Raw genomic sequence first — 17,850 nt, 5'->3', positions numbered from 1 at the left:
CGAAAACATCACAAACACTTGCCGGCGCTATTTGCAAACCGAAATCACACACACACACGATAAATTACTAGAGCCCCGCAATTTCGATCTTGCAACACGAGTCATTTCTGTTGCGTGTTTATTTTAAAGTGGAATCCCAAAGATTTCATGGCACACGAGTGTGCTGGCACACTGGTTGAAAAACACGGATATAAATATATCATTGACTCATATTACATTCAGGCCTAGCTCCAAACAGAAGTGCACACATTTTCTCACAGATCCAAAACAATGAAGTGCAATTTAACATTCTGTAAAGAACAAAAAAAGGGATCAAAAATGCAATTTGTCGTCTCCTTATAACTAAGTAATGTAACATGGACCCAGCCTCTGACCTCTGTTGTCTTACAAATAAAGTACAATTTCAGAAGCTCCTGATTAATGACATTATTGACAATATTGCATGTGCACACACAGGTTTAGGAATTGGAATCAAACAAACCTAACTGCTCTGATACTGCCATTGCACGAGTGCCCTTTTTAAACATTCAATCATCAACATTTATTTCCCCTAAAATACATTTCCCCATAATTTCCCTCTTCCGAATGATATCAGCAGCCTGCTTTCCTCATTGGTTGTTGGTGGGAGTTAGGTGACTCCGATTCAAATCATCAGCCAAGAATTCTGCCGGGTGAAAATATGACGCACTCAGCTCAGCCCTTCAGCTCTGTTTTCTACCGTTCTATTCCTGGCGGACAGGCAGCGTGCGAGTCAGGTGTGACCATGACAAACAGGACGTCTGTATGCTCATTCATAGCTCAGGCCCATCCCCTGTGGTTTTCTTCCAGTAACTCCATGAGTGTCTCCTGGTTGGAGAACTCCTGCAGGGATGAATTCATGTTCTCCAGAAGCTCCTCCCCGAGTAGGAAGCCCCTCACGTCGTGCACCGTCATCCCGATGCGATGGTCCGTAATACGATCCTGAGGGAAGTTGTAGGTGCGGACCTTCTCTGACCTTCCTTTGGTTCCGACCTGGAAGAGAGGGATTCAAGGTGGATGTTTTAAATGTTATAAAGGGTGAAGTTCTAATTTCACCTTCATAGTCATTGTCAGCCATAGCAGGAAGGTTTGCCATTCCTACTGTAATACTGCCATCTAATGGTAGCCAACAGTACTTTCAAAACCAGCTTCAAGGGTTTCAAAGAACTTGATGTTTTTTTTTTTTTGTTTTTTTTTAAACATCACAAGATGCAATTTTGTGCGTGTCTGACCTGGATTTTGCGAGCACTGTAGCGTTTGCTGGTCTCCTCCTCCAGTTTGATGCTGTACAGTTTGGCCCTCAGCATTTTCAGAGCCTTCTCTTTGTTCTTCAACTGGGAGCGTTCCTGTTGACACTCTGACACCACACCTAACACACACACACACGCATTTTAGTTGAGCACCAAAATGACTAATAAACCAAGCGATAAATTGTTTTCTAGCTATATGAACACTATTTCATCAAGTCTGGTATAGGCAGAGAAGTTAAGTCTATTCCAAACTTCATTTATTCTGCACTTTATACACACACACACAATGGACTGAACATGAAGATATGAAAAGTGAATCTGATGCAGACCCGTGGGCAGGTGGACGATCCTCACAGCGCTGTCTGTGGTGTTGACATGCTGCCCTCCTGCTCCGCTCGCTCGCTTTGTCTCAATACGCAGATCCTTAGTATGGATGCTGAAAGAGATCTGAGAAAGAGAGAGAGAGAAAAAGAGAGAGCGAGAGAGAAAAAAATATATAAGGTGTCTTTTTCCTCCAAACCCTGTCTCTCTGTTGTCAGAATAGATTTGGCAATTGTCAGTGTATAATGGTGGCAGAGAGAAAGACAGAGAGAGAGAGAGAGAGAGAGAGAGAGAGAGAGAGAGAGAGAGAGAGAGAGAGAGAGAGAGAGAGAGAGAGAGAGAGAGAGAGAGAGAGAGAGAGAGAGAGAGAGAGAGAGAGAGAGAGAGAGAGAGAGAGAGAGAGAGAGAGAGAGAGAGAGAGAGAGAGAGAAAGAGAGAGAGAGAGAGTGCAGCGGCACGGTAGCAGAAAAGGCAATAGAGGATGACAATACAGAGCGGTACAGACAGACAGGCACCTCGGTGGGTTGTGGCAGAACAGCCACGGTCATGGTGCTGGTGTGCATGCGTCCCTGTTTCTCCGTCTTGGGAACCCTCTGCACGCGGTGGACGCCCCCCTCAAACTTCATCCTCTTGTAGCTGTGAGGACCGCTGATGCTGGCTGAGGCGTGCCTGACTCCACCTGAAACATGCCAAACAACACACAACCCCCCTCTCAAACACAAAGACTAAAGGGGCTCGCCGAAATACGCCTGGGTGTTTTATTTTATTAATTTTTTTTTGTTAACAAGTTTTGTTAACTCTGCCGCTGAAGGGTTTCAATGCTGCAATTACCAAGAATGGTGGGCAGGTTTTCATTAGTCACATTATATAGTGTACATATAATCTTTTGCATTTTTATTTTCGTCTCTTTTTTGGAATTTCACCTCTCTGTCGACCTCTGCTGCTATCACACCTGACGTTGCCCCCAGGGATCACTAATATGCTATCTTAAATGAACTTATCTTACAGAGAGACAGACTCTTACCCAGCTCACTGGTCATGTACTCCAGGATTTCGAAGACCCAGCCTTGATGATAAGCAAAGCCTTGATACATGTTGAATACCTTCAGACAAGAGAGAGAACAATCTGAACCGATGGCAGCGTGAAAAATTTAAAACTTTAAATGTCAGGAACTTGATCAAATAACTATAAGAACCCATTTATAGCCCCAGTGAGGCAAGTGACCACCCAGGTATGTATCAATGGGAACAATTGAAGAACTGTAATGAAAGATAAGCTTTTAACTTGCAGGGATCAATAAATAAAGCCGAAAAGTAACTACTTCAACTATCTAACACCATGTTATGTGAATTCTAACTCTGTAAGAGATGAGAGAACTGGTTTGAAGTTTTTTTTTTTGCATGACGTCATTTGAAAACGCTCTCGCTTTGCATTCATATGTAACCGTATTTACTCAGTAACTTTGCATTCACTGATGACGCGCTGGTACCATGTCGGCTGCAAGCTTGAAGTGACGCGGGGGCTTCTCACCTCAGCAGTGAACAACATAGCCTCTTGACCACCGACCCCAGCTGTGACTTCCAGGATGAGGTCACTAAGCCCTGCTTCCTCATCGGGGATCAAAAGATCCAGGATCTGATGGGTGTGGTGGGTGGATTTACAGGTGGGTAGAAAAAGAGGAAACATTTATTTCAAAATAAAGTCACACAAATAGCCAGTTCTCTGTATTGCTATGACGGTACTGGTTTTGGTTTCCTGTGAAAATCTAGCAAGTGTTTCACTGCAGTCTAATTTGATCCCAAGTGCTGGTATCACCTCTCGCAAGTGGCATGGTCGGCGGGGTGTAAATAGCAGCAAAGTTAATTCCCTGCGACTCGGTTTGGTGAATAAGGGCCTGGTTTGAGAAACGAGACTGCTATTCAACTTTTAATTTATACTACTCTTGACTTCCTAAACCGCAGAGGTCTTCCATTAATCCATATGAATGTCAGAAGCTTGGTACCAAAACTGGACTCTATTAGAATTTGGGTCCAACAAACCCATCCAGAAATTTTAATTCTGACAGAAACCTGGTTGACTGATCAAATGAAGGATGACGTCATTGCACTTGACGGTTACAATATATATATATAGGGTGGACAGAACTGACAGAGTCATTTGTAAGTTCATGGGTGAGCTTAACCTTGACTAGTTATCTTCTACCTCTGAGGGGCTACAAAATTATTGTATTGAATTACATAATTTGTTCATTGTCCAGTTTTCAGGAATTACAGATTCCAGACAAGGAAAGGTTCCACCACATACTATCGTAAAGAGACTTTAAACATTTTGTTGAGCAGGCTTTTCTTTATTACATTACATTGCATTTAGCAGACGCTTTTATCCAAAGCGACTTACAATTATTCAAACACCGACGGACACAGCCATCAGGAGCAATTAGGGGTCAAGGACACTACAGCATGCTAGCAGGAGGAGCCTGGGATCGAACCAGCAACCTTTAGATTACTAGACGACCAGCTCTACCTCCTGAGCGATTTATCATTTATTTCAGTCTTATCACAAGGTTATGTGCTATTCCTGAACCTGAATTAGCCCTGAATTAGCCCTATTTAGCAAATAAACATGCTCCCTTTAAGAAATACAGAGTAAAAAATATAACTAATCTTTCGTTTTCACCTGAAATCTCAGAGATGTTAAGGGATGTAGCAGGGCCAAATGCACAAGGCTCAAAGTACTCGGATCAGCAGATCTTTAGACAGTTGAGAAACAAATGCGTCGGGGCAATCAGAAGTGGTGAGTTGTAATACCAACAGCCCTTTTTGGGGAAGGTTTTTCCTTAGTCAGTTCTCTGCTAAGGTGGTATTTGATGCCTTGGCCTCAATTGACCCCAAAAAAAAAAGGCTATTGGAGCGGACCTTTTGAATGCAAGACTGTGTTTAGCTTCACTTATTATAGCTTATCCTGTAACACATATTTTCAATTTGAATCTTGTATCCGAGAATATTCCTATAGTGCGGAAAGCAGCCCACGAGCCGCCTCTGTATAAAGGTGGTGACACTAGCGATCCAAATAGCTACCGCCCAACCTCTTAAACTGTAATGTTTAACCAAAATCCCAGATTTTGGTTGAACATGACAGTTCATCAATATTACAGATCATCAATATTATAAATGCGTCCCTCTCTATCTGAGCATTACATTTTAAATCCCCATCAGTTTGGTTTTTCAGACCTGGACATCGGACTTTGACAGCAGCATGTAGGTAGTACATCATATAATATGTTCTCTGGATAAGAAGGCATGTTGTATTGCCCTGTTCATTTATTTGTCTAAAGCATTTATTTGACACAGTGGATCATACTCTCTTTTGGATCGACTTAGATCAATTGGTTTTGACACAAATGCATGTAACTGGTTTCACAGTTACATGCTGGCAGAACTCAAGCAATAGCTGCAGATGGTCATCAATATGGTTTCCTTGTGGCACCCCTTTTGTAGGAAGGGGTGCCACAACGAAGGAGAGCTCAATACTAGGTCCTATCCTGTTCACATGGTACATAAATGACCTGGGCTCATTGGTTAGAACCAGCTCTATTTATTATTATGCTGACAACACAGTTATTTACTTACCAGTGAAAAAGATTTGCCTAATTTAAAATCAGATTTTAGCTAATCAAAAGGCCCCAATTAAACTGAAGCTTTTATGAAGCTTTTACTAAATCCAGATAAGACTAAATACATGCTCTTCACCTGATCCCAAATGAAAAATCCTCCAAGTTGTATTTTCCGTACAATAACTGGTGCTCAATTTTAAAAATGTCCCATGTTATAAGTACCAAGGTATCCCGTTAGATGAAAACCTGGAACTGACTAAGAAAAGTTATTTTAAATAAGGTTCCTTTTTTTCGAAATAAGCCCTGCTTCACTTTTAGCAGCAGGTTGCAGATTGTACAGGCAACATTTTTATCGGTGCTTGTCTATGCAGATGTAACTTACATGCATGCCGCTGCCCATACCCTCAAGCCCCTTGATGCTGTGTACCACAGTTTTCTAACCCATCATTGTATCCTCTATGAGAAGGTAGGGTGGCCATCACTTACCACTCGAAGGGAACAACACTGTTTTTTTTGTTTTTTACAAAGCCATCCTTGATAAGCTACCATTTTATTTATCATAACTTTTAAGACTTAGAAATATGGGATACTCTTTCACAACAATGCATTACGTTTGATATCCGTCCCATATACGGAACTGGGAAAAACTGCATTCATTCATTCATTCACGCTCCTCATAGATGGAATAAGCTTCAGGACTCCCTTAAGTTAGACAAATTTTCAACCTTAGAACAGTTTAAGCTTCTGTTGAACGACCTTTTTGAGTAATGAATGCTGCTGTTTTAATGTGTCTGCCTTGTCCCTGTGTAATGTACTTGTTTTACTGTCTTTTTCTTTGTGTTTTTTGTGTAATGCACTTGTTTTCCTGTTTTCTTCTTTGTGTATTGTTTTAGTCATTTGTAAGTCATTTGTCTGTGTTTGTGTTTTATTTATGCTTTGTATAAGAAAGTTGATTTTACACTTTCTATTGTATAACTTATTTTTGATTTTGATTAGGTATTTGCAGGACACCATTGTTAATGAGAGCTTTGCTCGCAATTGGTCTTCCCCTGATTAAATAAAGTTTATCTATATATCTATCTATCTACACTACTCACAAAAAGTTAGGGATATTTGGCTTTAGGGTGAAATTTATGCAAAATGTAAAAAGTTCACACTAGAGTGATATTATATCATGAAAGTAGGGCATTTAAGTAGAAGCATGCAATGGTGATTTCCTCATCTCAAACAACTGACGGAAACAAAAGCCAACAACAGTGGTGGGTTTACCACAACAAAAAATGTCAATGTCTCAATAACTTGTCATGTGCCCTTGAGCATCAATTACAGCTTGACAACGACGTCTCATGCTGTTCACAAGTCGACTTATTGTCTGCTGAGGCCTGGCACCCCACTCTTCTTGATGGGCGGCCCTCAGGTCATTGAGGTTCTGGGGTACAGAGTTACGAGACCCTACACGGCGACTCAGCTGATCCCATAGGTGTTCTATGGGATTCAGGTCTGGAGAAAGTGCAGGGCACTCCATTTGAGGTACCCCAGTCTCCAGCAGCCGTTCCCTAATGATGCGACCTCGATGAGCTGGAGCATTGTCGTCCATGAAGATGAAATCAGGCCTGTGTTGTTCATGCAGGGGCACAATGACTGGATTAATGATGTTATTCAGGTAGTATGGGCAAAGTGTAGGGCAGTTCTGTATTGACTAGACACACCTGCCCACACTGTAACACCACCACCACCAAAGGCTCATCTGGTGACAACAGTGGCTCATGCATAGCGCTCTACTTGACGTCTCCAACATCGTTGGCGGCCATCATCTCTGCTCAACGTGAATCGACTTTCATCAGAGAACAGCACTGAGGCCACTGGTCCCTCGTCCAGCATAAATTCTCCCTGGCCCATGCAAGACCATGATGCCTGTGCCTGGTGGTGTGGTCAGGTACCCCTGCAGGTCGTCTAGCACACAGACCACGCTGATGTCAACTGTTTTGAATGGTCTGACATGACACTTGGGTGCCTCTCACCTCCCTTAAATGTGCCTGGAGCTGAGTGGCATTCATCATCTGGTTCCGCAGGGCACTGTTCACAATGAAGCGGTCATCAGTGGGGGATGTGGCCAAAGGACGTCCACTTCTATGCCTTTCTGTGACTCTTCCAGTCTCTGTATCTCTGTTGCAACCTGCTGATGACACTCTGTGACACTCTAAGTTCAGTGGCCACTCCTCTCTGAGAACATCCTGTTTGAAGCCTCACAATGGTGAGGTACTGTTGATCAATTGTTAGGTGTCGTCTTGGTCTCATGATGTCAAAATGTGAACAGCATGATGAAGAGGACTGTTTAAATACCAATTCTAATTGAACCAGGAAATGTATTGGTCGATTCATGGATCAAACACCTGTTGTGAATTTTGCCATTCAGCTCCTTGTAAGAGAACAGCAAGTTGTGCAAAAAGTACTGAAACATTAAACAGTTGGACATGTGCCTTCAAAAGTTTAGAGAAAGTCAAATTAAGTTCACCTGTAAAGGTTATAGTGCATTTTAGGTTCATCATGAAATTTCACCCGAAAACCGAATATCCCTAACTTTTTGTGAGTAGTGTATCTATGTTATATTATGTATTTTGGTGGTAAGTTAAGAGTTTCCGCTGGTCAGATAGTCTATCTTGTGTCTACCTCGTGTCTGTGAGACTGAATGTCTCTGAGACATGCTTCTTTCTCCAGGACAGCCAGCTCTCGCAGCTCTTGGTCTTCATCTGTATAGAGAAACACACATTGAGAATTGAAAACATCAGCCTAGCCCCAATACACAGCCAAACATAACCAATAAATATATAAATTATTTCCTAAATACATAGTTGAATACATGGGGGGTGCTGACCGGTGTGGAGCCATTTCAAGATGTAAGATTCAAGAGGTTTATTTGTCACAAATATATACTTATGTCATAAATATATGCAGTGAAATGTCTTTGCAATGCACCCGGAGATTATGCACAATAAGTTCTAAACTTGACAATAACTTCTAAACTGAACACAATAGCTAAGCTAGTTACTACCTAACTAAACTAACTGAACTAAATGATTCCTAAAAAGTAATACAGTTAGTAAATAGAATAATATAATATAAAATTAAATAAAAAAATAAGACTCAAAAAGGTAATGCTGAGTGGGGGTACGAAATGGAAATAAAGTGAATAGAATAGAATAGACTTGTATATGGGATAGGCTATTTGTAAATACAGATATGTGCAGTAAAGTAGCATATGACTAAAGCAAGGTAGTGTTTGTGGAGACATACAGTACAGTATACAACAGTACGACACAGCAATACAGTAACACCGAACAGAACAGCAATACAGCGCAGTATGCAGTAACCCAGAACAGTGATACAGTATGCAGTACAGTATGCAACATACAGTCAAGTAAGGCAGTGGGGCCTATGTGTAGTGTGTCTCAGTGAGGGCCCCTGGTGACCATGCCATGGTAATTGAAATTGTTCCATTCATGGAATGTTTCTGCAGCATTACTTACTAATTTGTTTTGTTTTCTTCCTTTCACCGCCCCAATTTCTGATTATTTAGTAACGTATCAATGTTGTAGATCTGAAGGTAGTTCAGAGCTCTCACCTGTCATGAGAGAGTCGCACTCTGCCACCTCCCTCTGTCTGGTTTCCAGCACCCTGATGCTCTGGACGAGCGGGGCCAAGCGGCTCGCCTTGCTCCTTTTCCCTCTCCGCTCCTCCTCGCCCTCCTGCCCCTCGGACACGCATTCGCGGTATTCCATCTCCAGCTTCTTCAGGTGCTCCTGCAGCGTCCTTCTGGCGAAGATCTCGTCCACAGTCATCAGTTTATCCACCCACCGCTGCCCGGTGGCGTGCACGGCTCTCCTGCTGTGGGAGAGGAGGGGTCGAGAGGGTCCGACCCACGCGCCCGACGTACAGCCACGGTGAAAGGTGACATCTGGAGAGGTTTTGAGAAACGATTTAAACACACTGACAACACGCTCCTTCCCCGTGGGCGCCAGGTTTGCAGCTCTTCGCAAAGCCATGTTCAACCTAATCTGTATGGATAATCTCCAGAGTCCAAACGCAATAGCTCTACAACTAGAATGAAATACTGACGTTCGGCAGAACACCAGACAGGATCGGCTCCGTAAACCTCGTCGCACAAGGGGATGAGCTATCTGTGTACTCGTTTGGTGACATTTCCGACGTTAAAGTAAATGCTTAACCTCGTGCGACGGACGTTTCTTACGACCGACGCTTAAAAGGTCGCTTTCATCCACATAGGGCGAGCAGGCCGCCGAGAATGTGTCTGCTTCGTCCGCTTCTTCGTCACCCTGCAGCTGCTAGAGGGGGGCCGCCATGTTGAAGGCGACGCGCATGCGCGAAAGACAATGACGGCGCATTTCCGCGACCAACTGGTGAGGATCCACCGCCTCCAGAGTCCAGTGTTTTAAATTAATACATAAAATAAAACAGAATAAAATAAATAAATAAAAATCACGATCCACTGCAGTCACCCCTTTAATTATGGCGCATAGGACAGCAGGTCTGGAATACCAAATCCCAAATTGAGAATTAAAAGGCGAAACAAAAATTTTGACCCAAACGTCACAGTGTTAGAATGAAAGTATCACTGTACATGCTGCAAAATTATCAGTCAACATCCAAGTTATATCCTTCTGCTGCTTGCTCGTATGTATGTAGGTAGCCTGATCTGTAATTATACTTCCCTAATGTCATTATTAATAAAAAAACCCAATAATAAATAAACCTTTAGGAATAATTTGTCCAGTGAATGTCCTCAAACGATGAAGGCCCATAACCCATGGATTATTGGGACACAGCGCATTTGGAGCCTGCTGTTACGTTCTGTCTTCTGCCGTGTGGAAAGTCCCACGGGAAACGGAAAAAAACTCTCTTGTGCCTCCTCTGTTGTGACTGTTTTACATGTGAACTGTTGTCTCAGTGGGTCGTTTCTGGTTGTGGGATCATCGTGGAAAGGCCCTGTATGTACTCTGCATTGAAATGAGTTTTCCGATCCCCTTATATGTAAGGCTTTACTTATTTTCAACCAGACATACTGTTCTGACAACGGATTTCGCCGGAGGAGGGTAGTAGTAACAGTTACTACACGTACTCAGTTACATATATTTAAGTAATCTTTTGAAGAAATTGCTGAGTAGATTGTAGGTGCCATTACTTAGTTGAGTATATTAGTAAAGCAAGTAATGGGCTTTTTCCTCTGTTACATTTTGACGACATATTAGAAAACATGTTTTTGTTTTAAATGCGGTCACATCTCTCCTTCTATTTCCTTTGTGGGGTTGAAACTTTCATCAATGTCAGCTGCTCCCTGTTTAAATAAAAGGCGTGCATTGTGTTAAGTTGGATGTGTTGCACTGGTATTTAAATGTTACAATACATAAACACAGACTAGGCTTAAATGATCTTGTACTTGAATATTTGTTTGACTTCTTACTCCAACTTTCAGTCCCTTTACTTATGCGTGAGTAAATATCTTTGAAAGCAAACAAGAAAACAGTGTCTTTACTTTTTTTTCAGACAAGAGAGACCGAAATCTTGGTTCAATGCCACACTGTTGCCTTGCAGAATACAGGGGGATTAAAGCATTTTTCCCATCATGTGCACTGTTCAGTGTATATACGCATATACAGACCGGACCTATTGGATTTTCTACCTATTTTTATTGTGTTTTCCAATTAGCATTCTAATGCTGTTTCACTTTTGTAAATAAGCCTACTTGGCAAACACAAGTAGGCCATATCAGGTTTCACTATTATAGCCCAATTCACACATACCACACATATGGGGTGGAATGTAAATGAGGACCCGTTTGTTTCTTGAAATACTGGCCTGTGCCTGTGGGGACTCCAAACTCTCAAAGCACTTCAGTAGTCCACCAGCTGGACTGCAGTCTTTCCCTGCACTCCAAGGCATAGGCACTTCCTGAAAAAAAAACATGATACTGACAGCATGAATGCAGGAGTATACATGTTTGAACGAAAGACACGCTTCGACACAAGTTTAACCTAAGTTAAGTCTGCTTTGGTGATGGTGATTTTTGTGGCGTTGTGTGTGAATAGCTAGTAAGGCTTTATTCATATTTGACTTTTTAGAAACTTCGCAAAAGGTAAATGGCATAAAATGAAATACGATGGAAAATAATTTAAAACATGAGCGGTCATAAAAACAAAGATGTCATATTTAAAAAAAAATATGATCTTAAAAAATGCAGTGTCTCCCTCAATCACCAGTTTATTGTGAAATAGAGAGTAATTGTGTTCACTAAAAACTGGAAGAACAACAAAAATAAAAAGCAACTAACCAGACTGAATCCCTTATCATTTCAAATTATGAGGGAAAAATCAGCGGGAGTGAGACGTCGGACGCGCGACGTCACCACGCCGACGTGGCCAGCTCCGGCGCCCATTGGCTCACGTTTTAAAGGTCGCTCCGCGCTGCGCTCTCATTGGTTTGCGCCTTTTGGGCACGGATTTTAAACGCCTCCGAATCTGGCGCTCCCGGTCTCGCAGGGAGTACGAGAGCAGTTGAGTTCACCGTGCCCGCAGCGTCTGGAACGGGAGGCGGCTCTGGAAGGGAAACAGTATTTAACCGAACACCCTAACCCGCAGGTAAGGGGGGGGGGGGGGAAACAAGGCCAACGACAAAAAGAAAAAGCCGTCTTTTGACGCGCTGCGGTGGTGTTGGCTCGTGGGCTTAGTTGAACGCGTTTTCGTGTCGGCGCCGTGGGAAGCTTTGCTACGCGCTCACACAGGAGGGTTAAGAAAGAAGCGGGTGAATTCCCGCTGCTGGTCCTGTAAGTACGGAACGCACCTTATCAACCTCAAGTATTTAGGACAGTTGTTGATAAAGTTGGGGTTTGTTTTGCCACGCAAAGTGTATATGCATCGTGTATATGCCGCGCAATCATGGCAGGCCTAACTAGGCCCGACTCTTGCTTTTAACCGTTTTCTTCACCGCGTTTAACGAAGTAAACTAACAGGTCACCTAATATGTCATGACGTTGCACCGACTTTGAAAGTCCCTCGTTTTTTTTTTTGTTGTTTTTTTTTGCCGCGGTTTGAGGTGTTTGGGTTTGAATATGCACCCCGCCAAAACGACCTGTCCGCTTTCGGAAGCGATTGGTGTCAGTACGCGTGGACAGCTTTCTATGCGGGGAAAACAAGGGATGGAAGATGCGCTGTTCCTGCTTGGGGCGACACTGCAAAATACAACATTGTGAGAAGACACAAACACCAGTGTCAAACCTTAGAAGTTAGTTGAATGGATGACGTATGCTTTTTTTTTTTTTTATTATATATAAACCATTTCACTGCACCACCATTTTATGACTTATGTGACAAAGTGTTTCGATGTCAGTTTAATGACTTACTTTTAACATTTTGGATTGTTGGTGTAAGGTCTAATACAACTTTTCTGTTGTTCCTCCTTCTGTCGGCAGTTCTGCGTCTCAGCCATCATGAAGTGTCCTTCTAGTCACCATGCGGCTGGGAACAGAAGTGCAAAGGGAGCTTATGTGGAGCCTCTATTAAAACCCAGCCCTATAAAGGAGCCTTCGCTCAGAAGTAGCCCCGTGAAGCAGCACGACGTGTTAAAACCTCACTCCCCTACCGCGGCGGAGGTGACCGCGCCGCCGCCGTGTCTCAACAGCACCAGAGCCGCCCACAACAAGGAAAACAGCGTCGTCAACGTAGAGCACCACGGGTCCTTGAACGAGGCGTTGGAGGACAGTGGATACCTGTCCCTGCACAGCAGTCAGATCCACGGTGACGCCGACGACAGTACAGGCGGCGCCCAGGAACTGCAACCCGTGACCCCGGCGTTGTGCCGTAAAACACGGCCCGCCCACCCGCTGTGCTCCACCCCCGCCCTGCAGGAGGCCGACGCAAACCTGCCGATACTCAAGTTCCAGCGTGCGGTGTGCCAACAGCTGGCCATGAGCTTCGAGAAGACCAAGAGGTACGGCAATCTCATGCTAATAGGCTTGTGGTATTGTATCATGTCGGACAAGGAAAGTGGCTTGATTTTCTGGGGAGGGGTGTCATCATATGTAAATCAATACACTCCCATGAGCTCAAGCAAACAATGGACCGGGCCATGTATCTGGCTCCAGGACTCTTTTTTTTTTTTTTTTATACTGACTGTGAAGAGCTAAGCCGGTGTTTTCCGATTCCACATGTCTGCACCGGTGCATTAGAGTTTCGCCCCGTCTCTTCCAGGTACGATTGGAGCGTGGTTTCCAGGCTGGCGAACGAGCATCTCCTGGACAGGGTGATCGGCGGCCAGATGGGACGGGACTACGTGGACGTTTTAGCCTCGCTGCTCTCCCGCAACATGAGGACGATCCTCACCCGCATCCTGGGGCTGCTCAGCGACGCAGACCTCATCAGGTAAGCGGCCGACCAAAGCGGTCACCCGGGGGAAACATGCGGGTCGGTGATGCGCCAAGTGGGTTTTGGAGTTTAAATCGATGTCCGCCGGGAGGTGACGATCAAAATAAAATATACACGTTGGTTCTCAAGATGTGTGTTAATGCCGGGTGTAGCTTTTTAAACTGAACTTGTCAGCGGGGAATGTGAAAAGGGTTTAGATGGTTTCGGTTTTGGATTTGTAGTTCTGACCATTTATTTATTTTTATTTTTTCTCCACCCTCAGCTGTAAGAAGGTGAGCAGAACGTGGAAACAGATTCTGTGCGACGACTCCAACGCGCTGAGCCGGACTCAGACAGCCGAGAGCCGCATCAGAGTAAGATCCCACAATCCTTCAACCGCCTTTAAGCCAATTCTATTATTTATTTCCCCCCCCCCGCACAGTGAATACTGACTTGCTGCTCAGTAAAGTGTGCTCTTTTAAAAACTCAATTCGTTCTCCCAGTTGTCTAACCACACGGTCTTGTTCTGCGTGGTTAACCCGTGTCTTTTCTGTCGTTCAGGAAGCAGCGACCAAGCAGAAAGCCGGAGGTCTGACCAGAGACTCCTCTCTGTCCAGAGTGGTTCTGTCCTGTGTGCAGACGCTTGCCACCACCTCCAGCGGCAGAACCAGGCAACAGCCCACGCGCTTCTCTGAATACCTGCAGGTAAGTCGTCGCTTTGAGGAGAACTCAACTTAAGGGTGTTTATGCTGGCTCAATGATAACCGCACCAGCTGTCCATGTATTGAAAATGTCTAACTGAGGCTTATCACCCTAAGATATGTGCATTATGAGACCAAGTTAATTCAAAAAGCCCTTAATCACTGCGCAGTCTCAAAGGCTTTCACATAAAAGCCCCTTTTCCACGGTCAGGCCGAATGGTTCTCAGTGCGGTGGGTGACGGTTACTGCCGTGGTGCCGCTATGCACGATTTGGCATGGAACGGTTGTGAACCATTCCTATTTTGGATTTTCGGAATGCATTACAGCCTGTCGCTTTGCGGCGCCCCGACACCGGTGGTGTGACCGTAAGAGTGTTCAGTGATTGGTCTCATCACATGCGATACGTGTAATGTTTGCATCGAGCGCTGCCATTGTTAAAATACAAATTTTGTATGAGGCGAGCACGGCAGCATTTCCACTTTTCCAACGCATTTTCACCAATCGTGTTGTGAACATTGGCAGGGGAAAAGACTGCGTGTGGTAATGAATGATACGCTTTACATAGATATAAGAGCTGCTTATGTACATAAATGAACAGAGCAGCAAGCAAAACTCGACGTGTGTGTGTGTGTGTGTGTGTGTGTGTGTGTGTGTGTGTGTGTGTGTGTGTGTGTGTGTGTGTGTGTGTGTGTGTGTGTGTGTGTGTGTGTGTGTGTGTGTGTGTGTGTGTGTGTGTGTGTGTGTGTGTGAGACCAAGACAGGTCCTTGTATTTACAGAAATGATATCGATTGACACATAAGCACGAAGGAGACAAATTTAGGCGCATCACTTGTTGTCATCACTAGTTTTTCGTCGGGACTTCCTGGTGCTGATTCCAACACAATCGCTGGTGGAAACTGAACCCCTTAACTGAGAACAAGCATGCTAACTGGCGCGGCAGCACTTTGTCCTCGGAAGGATCGTGGAAATGAGACTAAGTGCACATTTTACATAGAAATCAAAACTTTAGTTATTTAACAAGCTGTTAGTCACGTTTTAATTTCTGGATTTAGAGTTTTATAAGAACCGGCCAGTAAGTGTTAATTTGCCCACAAAACACTTTTGACCCACTTAATACAAATGACCATTAATTAAGCATGAATAATCTCTCACAGTTTTTGTTCCCAAACCCCTCACAAAATCATATTGTCCAGACAACAACTTGTGAAAATATGACTATCCCACTGAGAGATGCTATCATATGCATGGCAGCCATTAGTGCTTGTTTCTGAAATATTCCTTGTTGTTAAATATCTTTATGAAGGCATTCCCGTGCAATCGTCAAATTACTTTGATTGTCCGCTGAGTCGTCTCTCTGAAAACTAACCAGGTGTGTCTTTGGTTTCCTTCCCCCCCCAGACGGCCAGCGGTCTGAAGCAGAACGAGTCCTTGTGCTCGTGCAAGCTCTGCGGCTCGCCCTCCAAGGTGTGCGCGGGAGCCCAGCGTGCCACGTGCACGCGCCTCAGCTGCCGGTTTGACTTCTGCACGCGCTGCAAGGAGGATTTCCACGGCTCGACGCCCTGCCGCTCGGTGCCCTCCAAAGCGCCGCTCATCCTCCCCCGGAGAACGCAAAGCAAGAGGAACTTAAGGCGCCTGTGAATTGGCACGTTGAGGCTTTATTATTATTTTTTTTTTGTATTAATTACTTTTAATAACTTGTCATCCTGGGCGGCGTGCCGCCCAAGACTGTCAGCGCATTGTTTCCATGTCAAAGGCAATAGGACTGTTGTTCTTTGAAAGCGGAAGAAATGTAATTCTACATTTGAGCGCAAGACTCTTTTTATTTTATTTTTTAAACCCAACAACCGACTCTTTCTTCTCTTTTCTTGTGGGTTTAGTAGCTGTATTTTAACAGCCTTAAGTCCACGTGCGCTGCAGTGCACACAGGGCATGGTTACATTCCAAATAGATGATGAAATGCCAGTCAGCTGCACAAGTATTTTAAAGAGACTGAAAACACCATTTGTTGGGCAGACTGAAGTGACAATCTGAGGCTTTCGTTAGTAAGCGATGGCCTATATTTCCAAAAACCAGAAACGTGAAACTATTTTTGAATTAATGCTTTAACGACTTTTATATATATATATTTTTATTATTTTATGAGCGGACCCCTGAACTGTTTGTCTGAATATATGTCTGTATATATCTGTAAATTAATGTAAAAAAAAAAAATGTAAAAAATTATTAGACTTAATAAAAGTTTATGGATGGGGAGTTTTTGTATCTAATGTAAATAAATACTTAAATATGACCATAGATTTTTTTTGTGTTGCTTTGTTTCTGGCCTACATAAATGATGGTATTCTACACTTTTACACATATATATGTGTGTGTGTGTGTGTGTGTGTGTGTGTGTGTGATCCCTTTGCCTAATCTTTCAGCGCTCATTACTATGACAGTGTTGACCAAATTCTGAGATCAGCCACTATTGAGTTACTCTCAAGGAGGGATGAACATCTGAACACAAAAGAGGGGGAACATATAAACACATTGCATCATTAACTTCATATATTAATAACTGACATTCCTTCTCAGAAAAAAACTATTTACAAAGAAGTCTGCCTGGTTAATGTACAATTATTACAAGGACACAAACAACTTGTACCAACCATTCAGAATATGTAAGTTAGGTTTGATTTGTCAAACCTGGGTATGGGGAACGTGAAGCTGACGTCAGATTGACGTCACATTGCTGGCGCAAACCGCCACATTTGGGGGATCACTCGTCGCATTTGGCTGAATGTCGGTCGGCACGAGTTAAAAGATGCTTGGAAGTCTTGTTGGGTGACAATCTTGCATCCATGTGTGTGTGCAACCCCGACCCTTCCCTTTCTCCATTTTTATTTGTTCATTTCGTGTCTTTGAGCGCTTTCTCTGCGCAAGTGATCCTCCAAATATGGCGTCGGTTTCTATGGCAACCGTCAAACTCCACTCTCACTGCCGAGAGAAGAAGATACATATATATTTTTGTATACTATATATTGATGTTATTTTATATTACAGGCTATGATATCTGTGGGACTGAACATATCATCGCAAAAAAGTGCCCACGCACAATATGTACACGCAATACAATTATTTGCGACAAGTTATATTCTTAAAATATAAAAAAAGAAAATGATTAAAAAAAAGATGATTAAAAAAAGAGAAGTTTGAAGTTGGTGTACGCTTCGTATCAGTCTCTTTCTTTCTTTCTTTCTTCCTTTTATAAATGGGTACGCAAGGGAACGCAATTTGGTTTAAATGGAACGTGCTAATCATTTACTTGAGATCAGTTTAAGTGGAAAGGCAACTATAACAAAAACAAATAATAAAATGAAAAGTAAGCAGCTCGGGATCTAGACTATTATTAACAAATTACTTAGAGCTTGATGTAACTATTTACTACAGCTCATTTTGCGTTGGATAACTGGGCCTATTTACCACTAGATGGCAGAATTGGATCGAAACATGTTCAGGTAAAACAAGATCAAATTACACTGCAGGTTGGCA

The 17,850-nt window shown here is 43.3% G+C and overlaps 2 protein-coding genes across 3 annotated transcripts; one reads left to right on the top strand and one right to left on the bottom strand.

The window, feature by feature from the left end:
- Positions 1-81: 81 nt before the first annotated feature.
- Positions 82-9,533, bottom strand: mtrf1l (mitochondrial translational release factor 1-like). 2 transcript variants are annotated; one of them, XM_080016260.1, is made up of 9 exons: positions 9,430-9,533; positions 8,826-9,158; positions 7,874-7,953; positions 3,121-3,225; positions 2,614-2,692; positions 2,105-2,268; positions 1,598-1,715; positions 1,251-1,387; positions 82-1,011 (listed from the first exon to the last, which is right to left on the bottom strand). In XM_080016260.1, exons 2-9 carry the CDS (start codon positions 9,040-9,042, stop codon positions 799-801), a joined length of 1,113 nt encoding a protein of 370 aa, XP_079872386.1. In that variant the 5' UTR covers positions 9,043-9,158; positions 9,430-9,533; the 3' UTR covers positions 82-798. The 2 variants fall into 2 exon arrangements, with proteins under 2 accessions (XP_079872386.1, XP_079872385.1); XM_080016259.1 differs by having other exon boundaries at positions 8,826-9,525.
- Positions 9,245-16,130, top strand: fbxo5 (F-box protein 5; the record flags this gene model as incomplete). The annotated part of the gene is made up of 8 exons (XM_080017056.1): positions 9,245-9,260; positions 9,488-9,621; positions 11,758-11,856; positions 12,687-13,204; positions 13,465-13,635; positions 13,901-13,991; positions 14,179-14,322; positions 15,718-16,130. 8 exons carry the CDS (start codon positions 9,245-9,247, stop codon positions 15,955-15,957), a joined length of 1,413 nt encoding a protein of 470 aa, XP_079873182.1. The 3' UTR covers positions 15,958-16,130.
- Positions 16,131-17,850: the final 1,720 nt, after the last annotated feature.

Source organism: Zeus faber (genome assembly GCF_960531495.2).
Source record: "Zeus faber genome assembly, chromosome: 16".
In the NCBI taxonomy this organism is placed as follows: domain Eukaryota; kingdom Metazoa; phylum Chordata; class Actinopteri; order Zeiformes; family Zeidae; genus Zeus; species Zeus faber.
Note: the sequence above shows the minus strand (reverse complement) of the source record. Positions and strands in the feature narration are given on the sequence as shown.

Coding starts and splice junctions, on each gene's coding strand:
- mtrf1l (XM_080016259.1), bottom strand. CDS start 9,246: ATGGCTTTGCGAAGAGCTGCAAACCTGGCGCCCACGGGGAAGGAGCGT. Junction 3,226..7,873: donor TTCAGTCTCACAGACACGAG/GTAGACACAAGA, acceptor CACACCCATCAG/ATCCTGGATCTTTTGATCCC. Junction 1,388..1,597: donor GATCGTCCACCTGCCCACGG/GTCTGCATCAGA, acceptor TGTGTGTGTTAG/GTGTGGTGTCAGAGTGTCAA.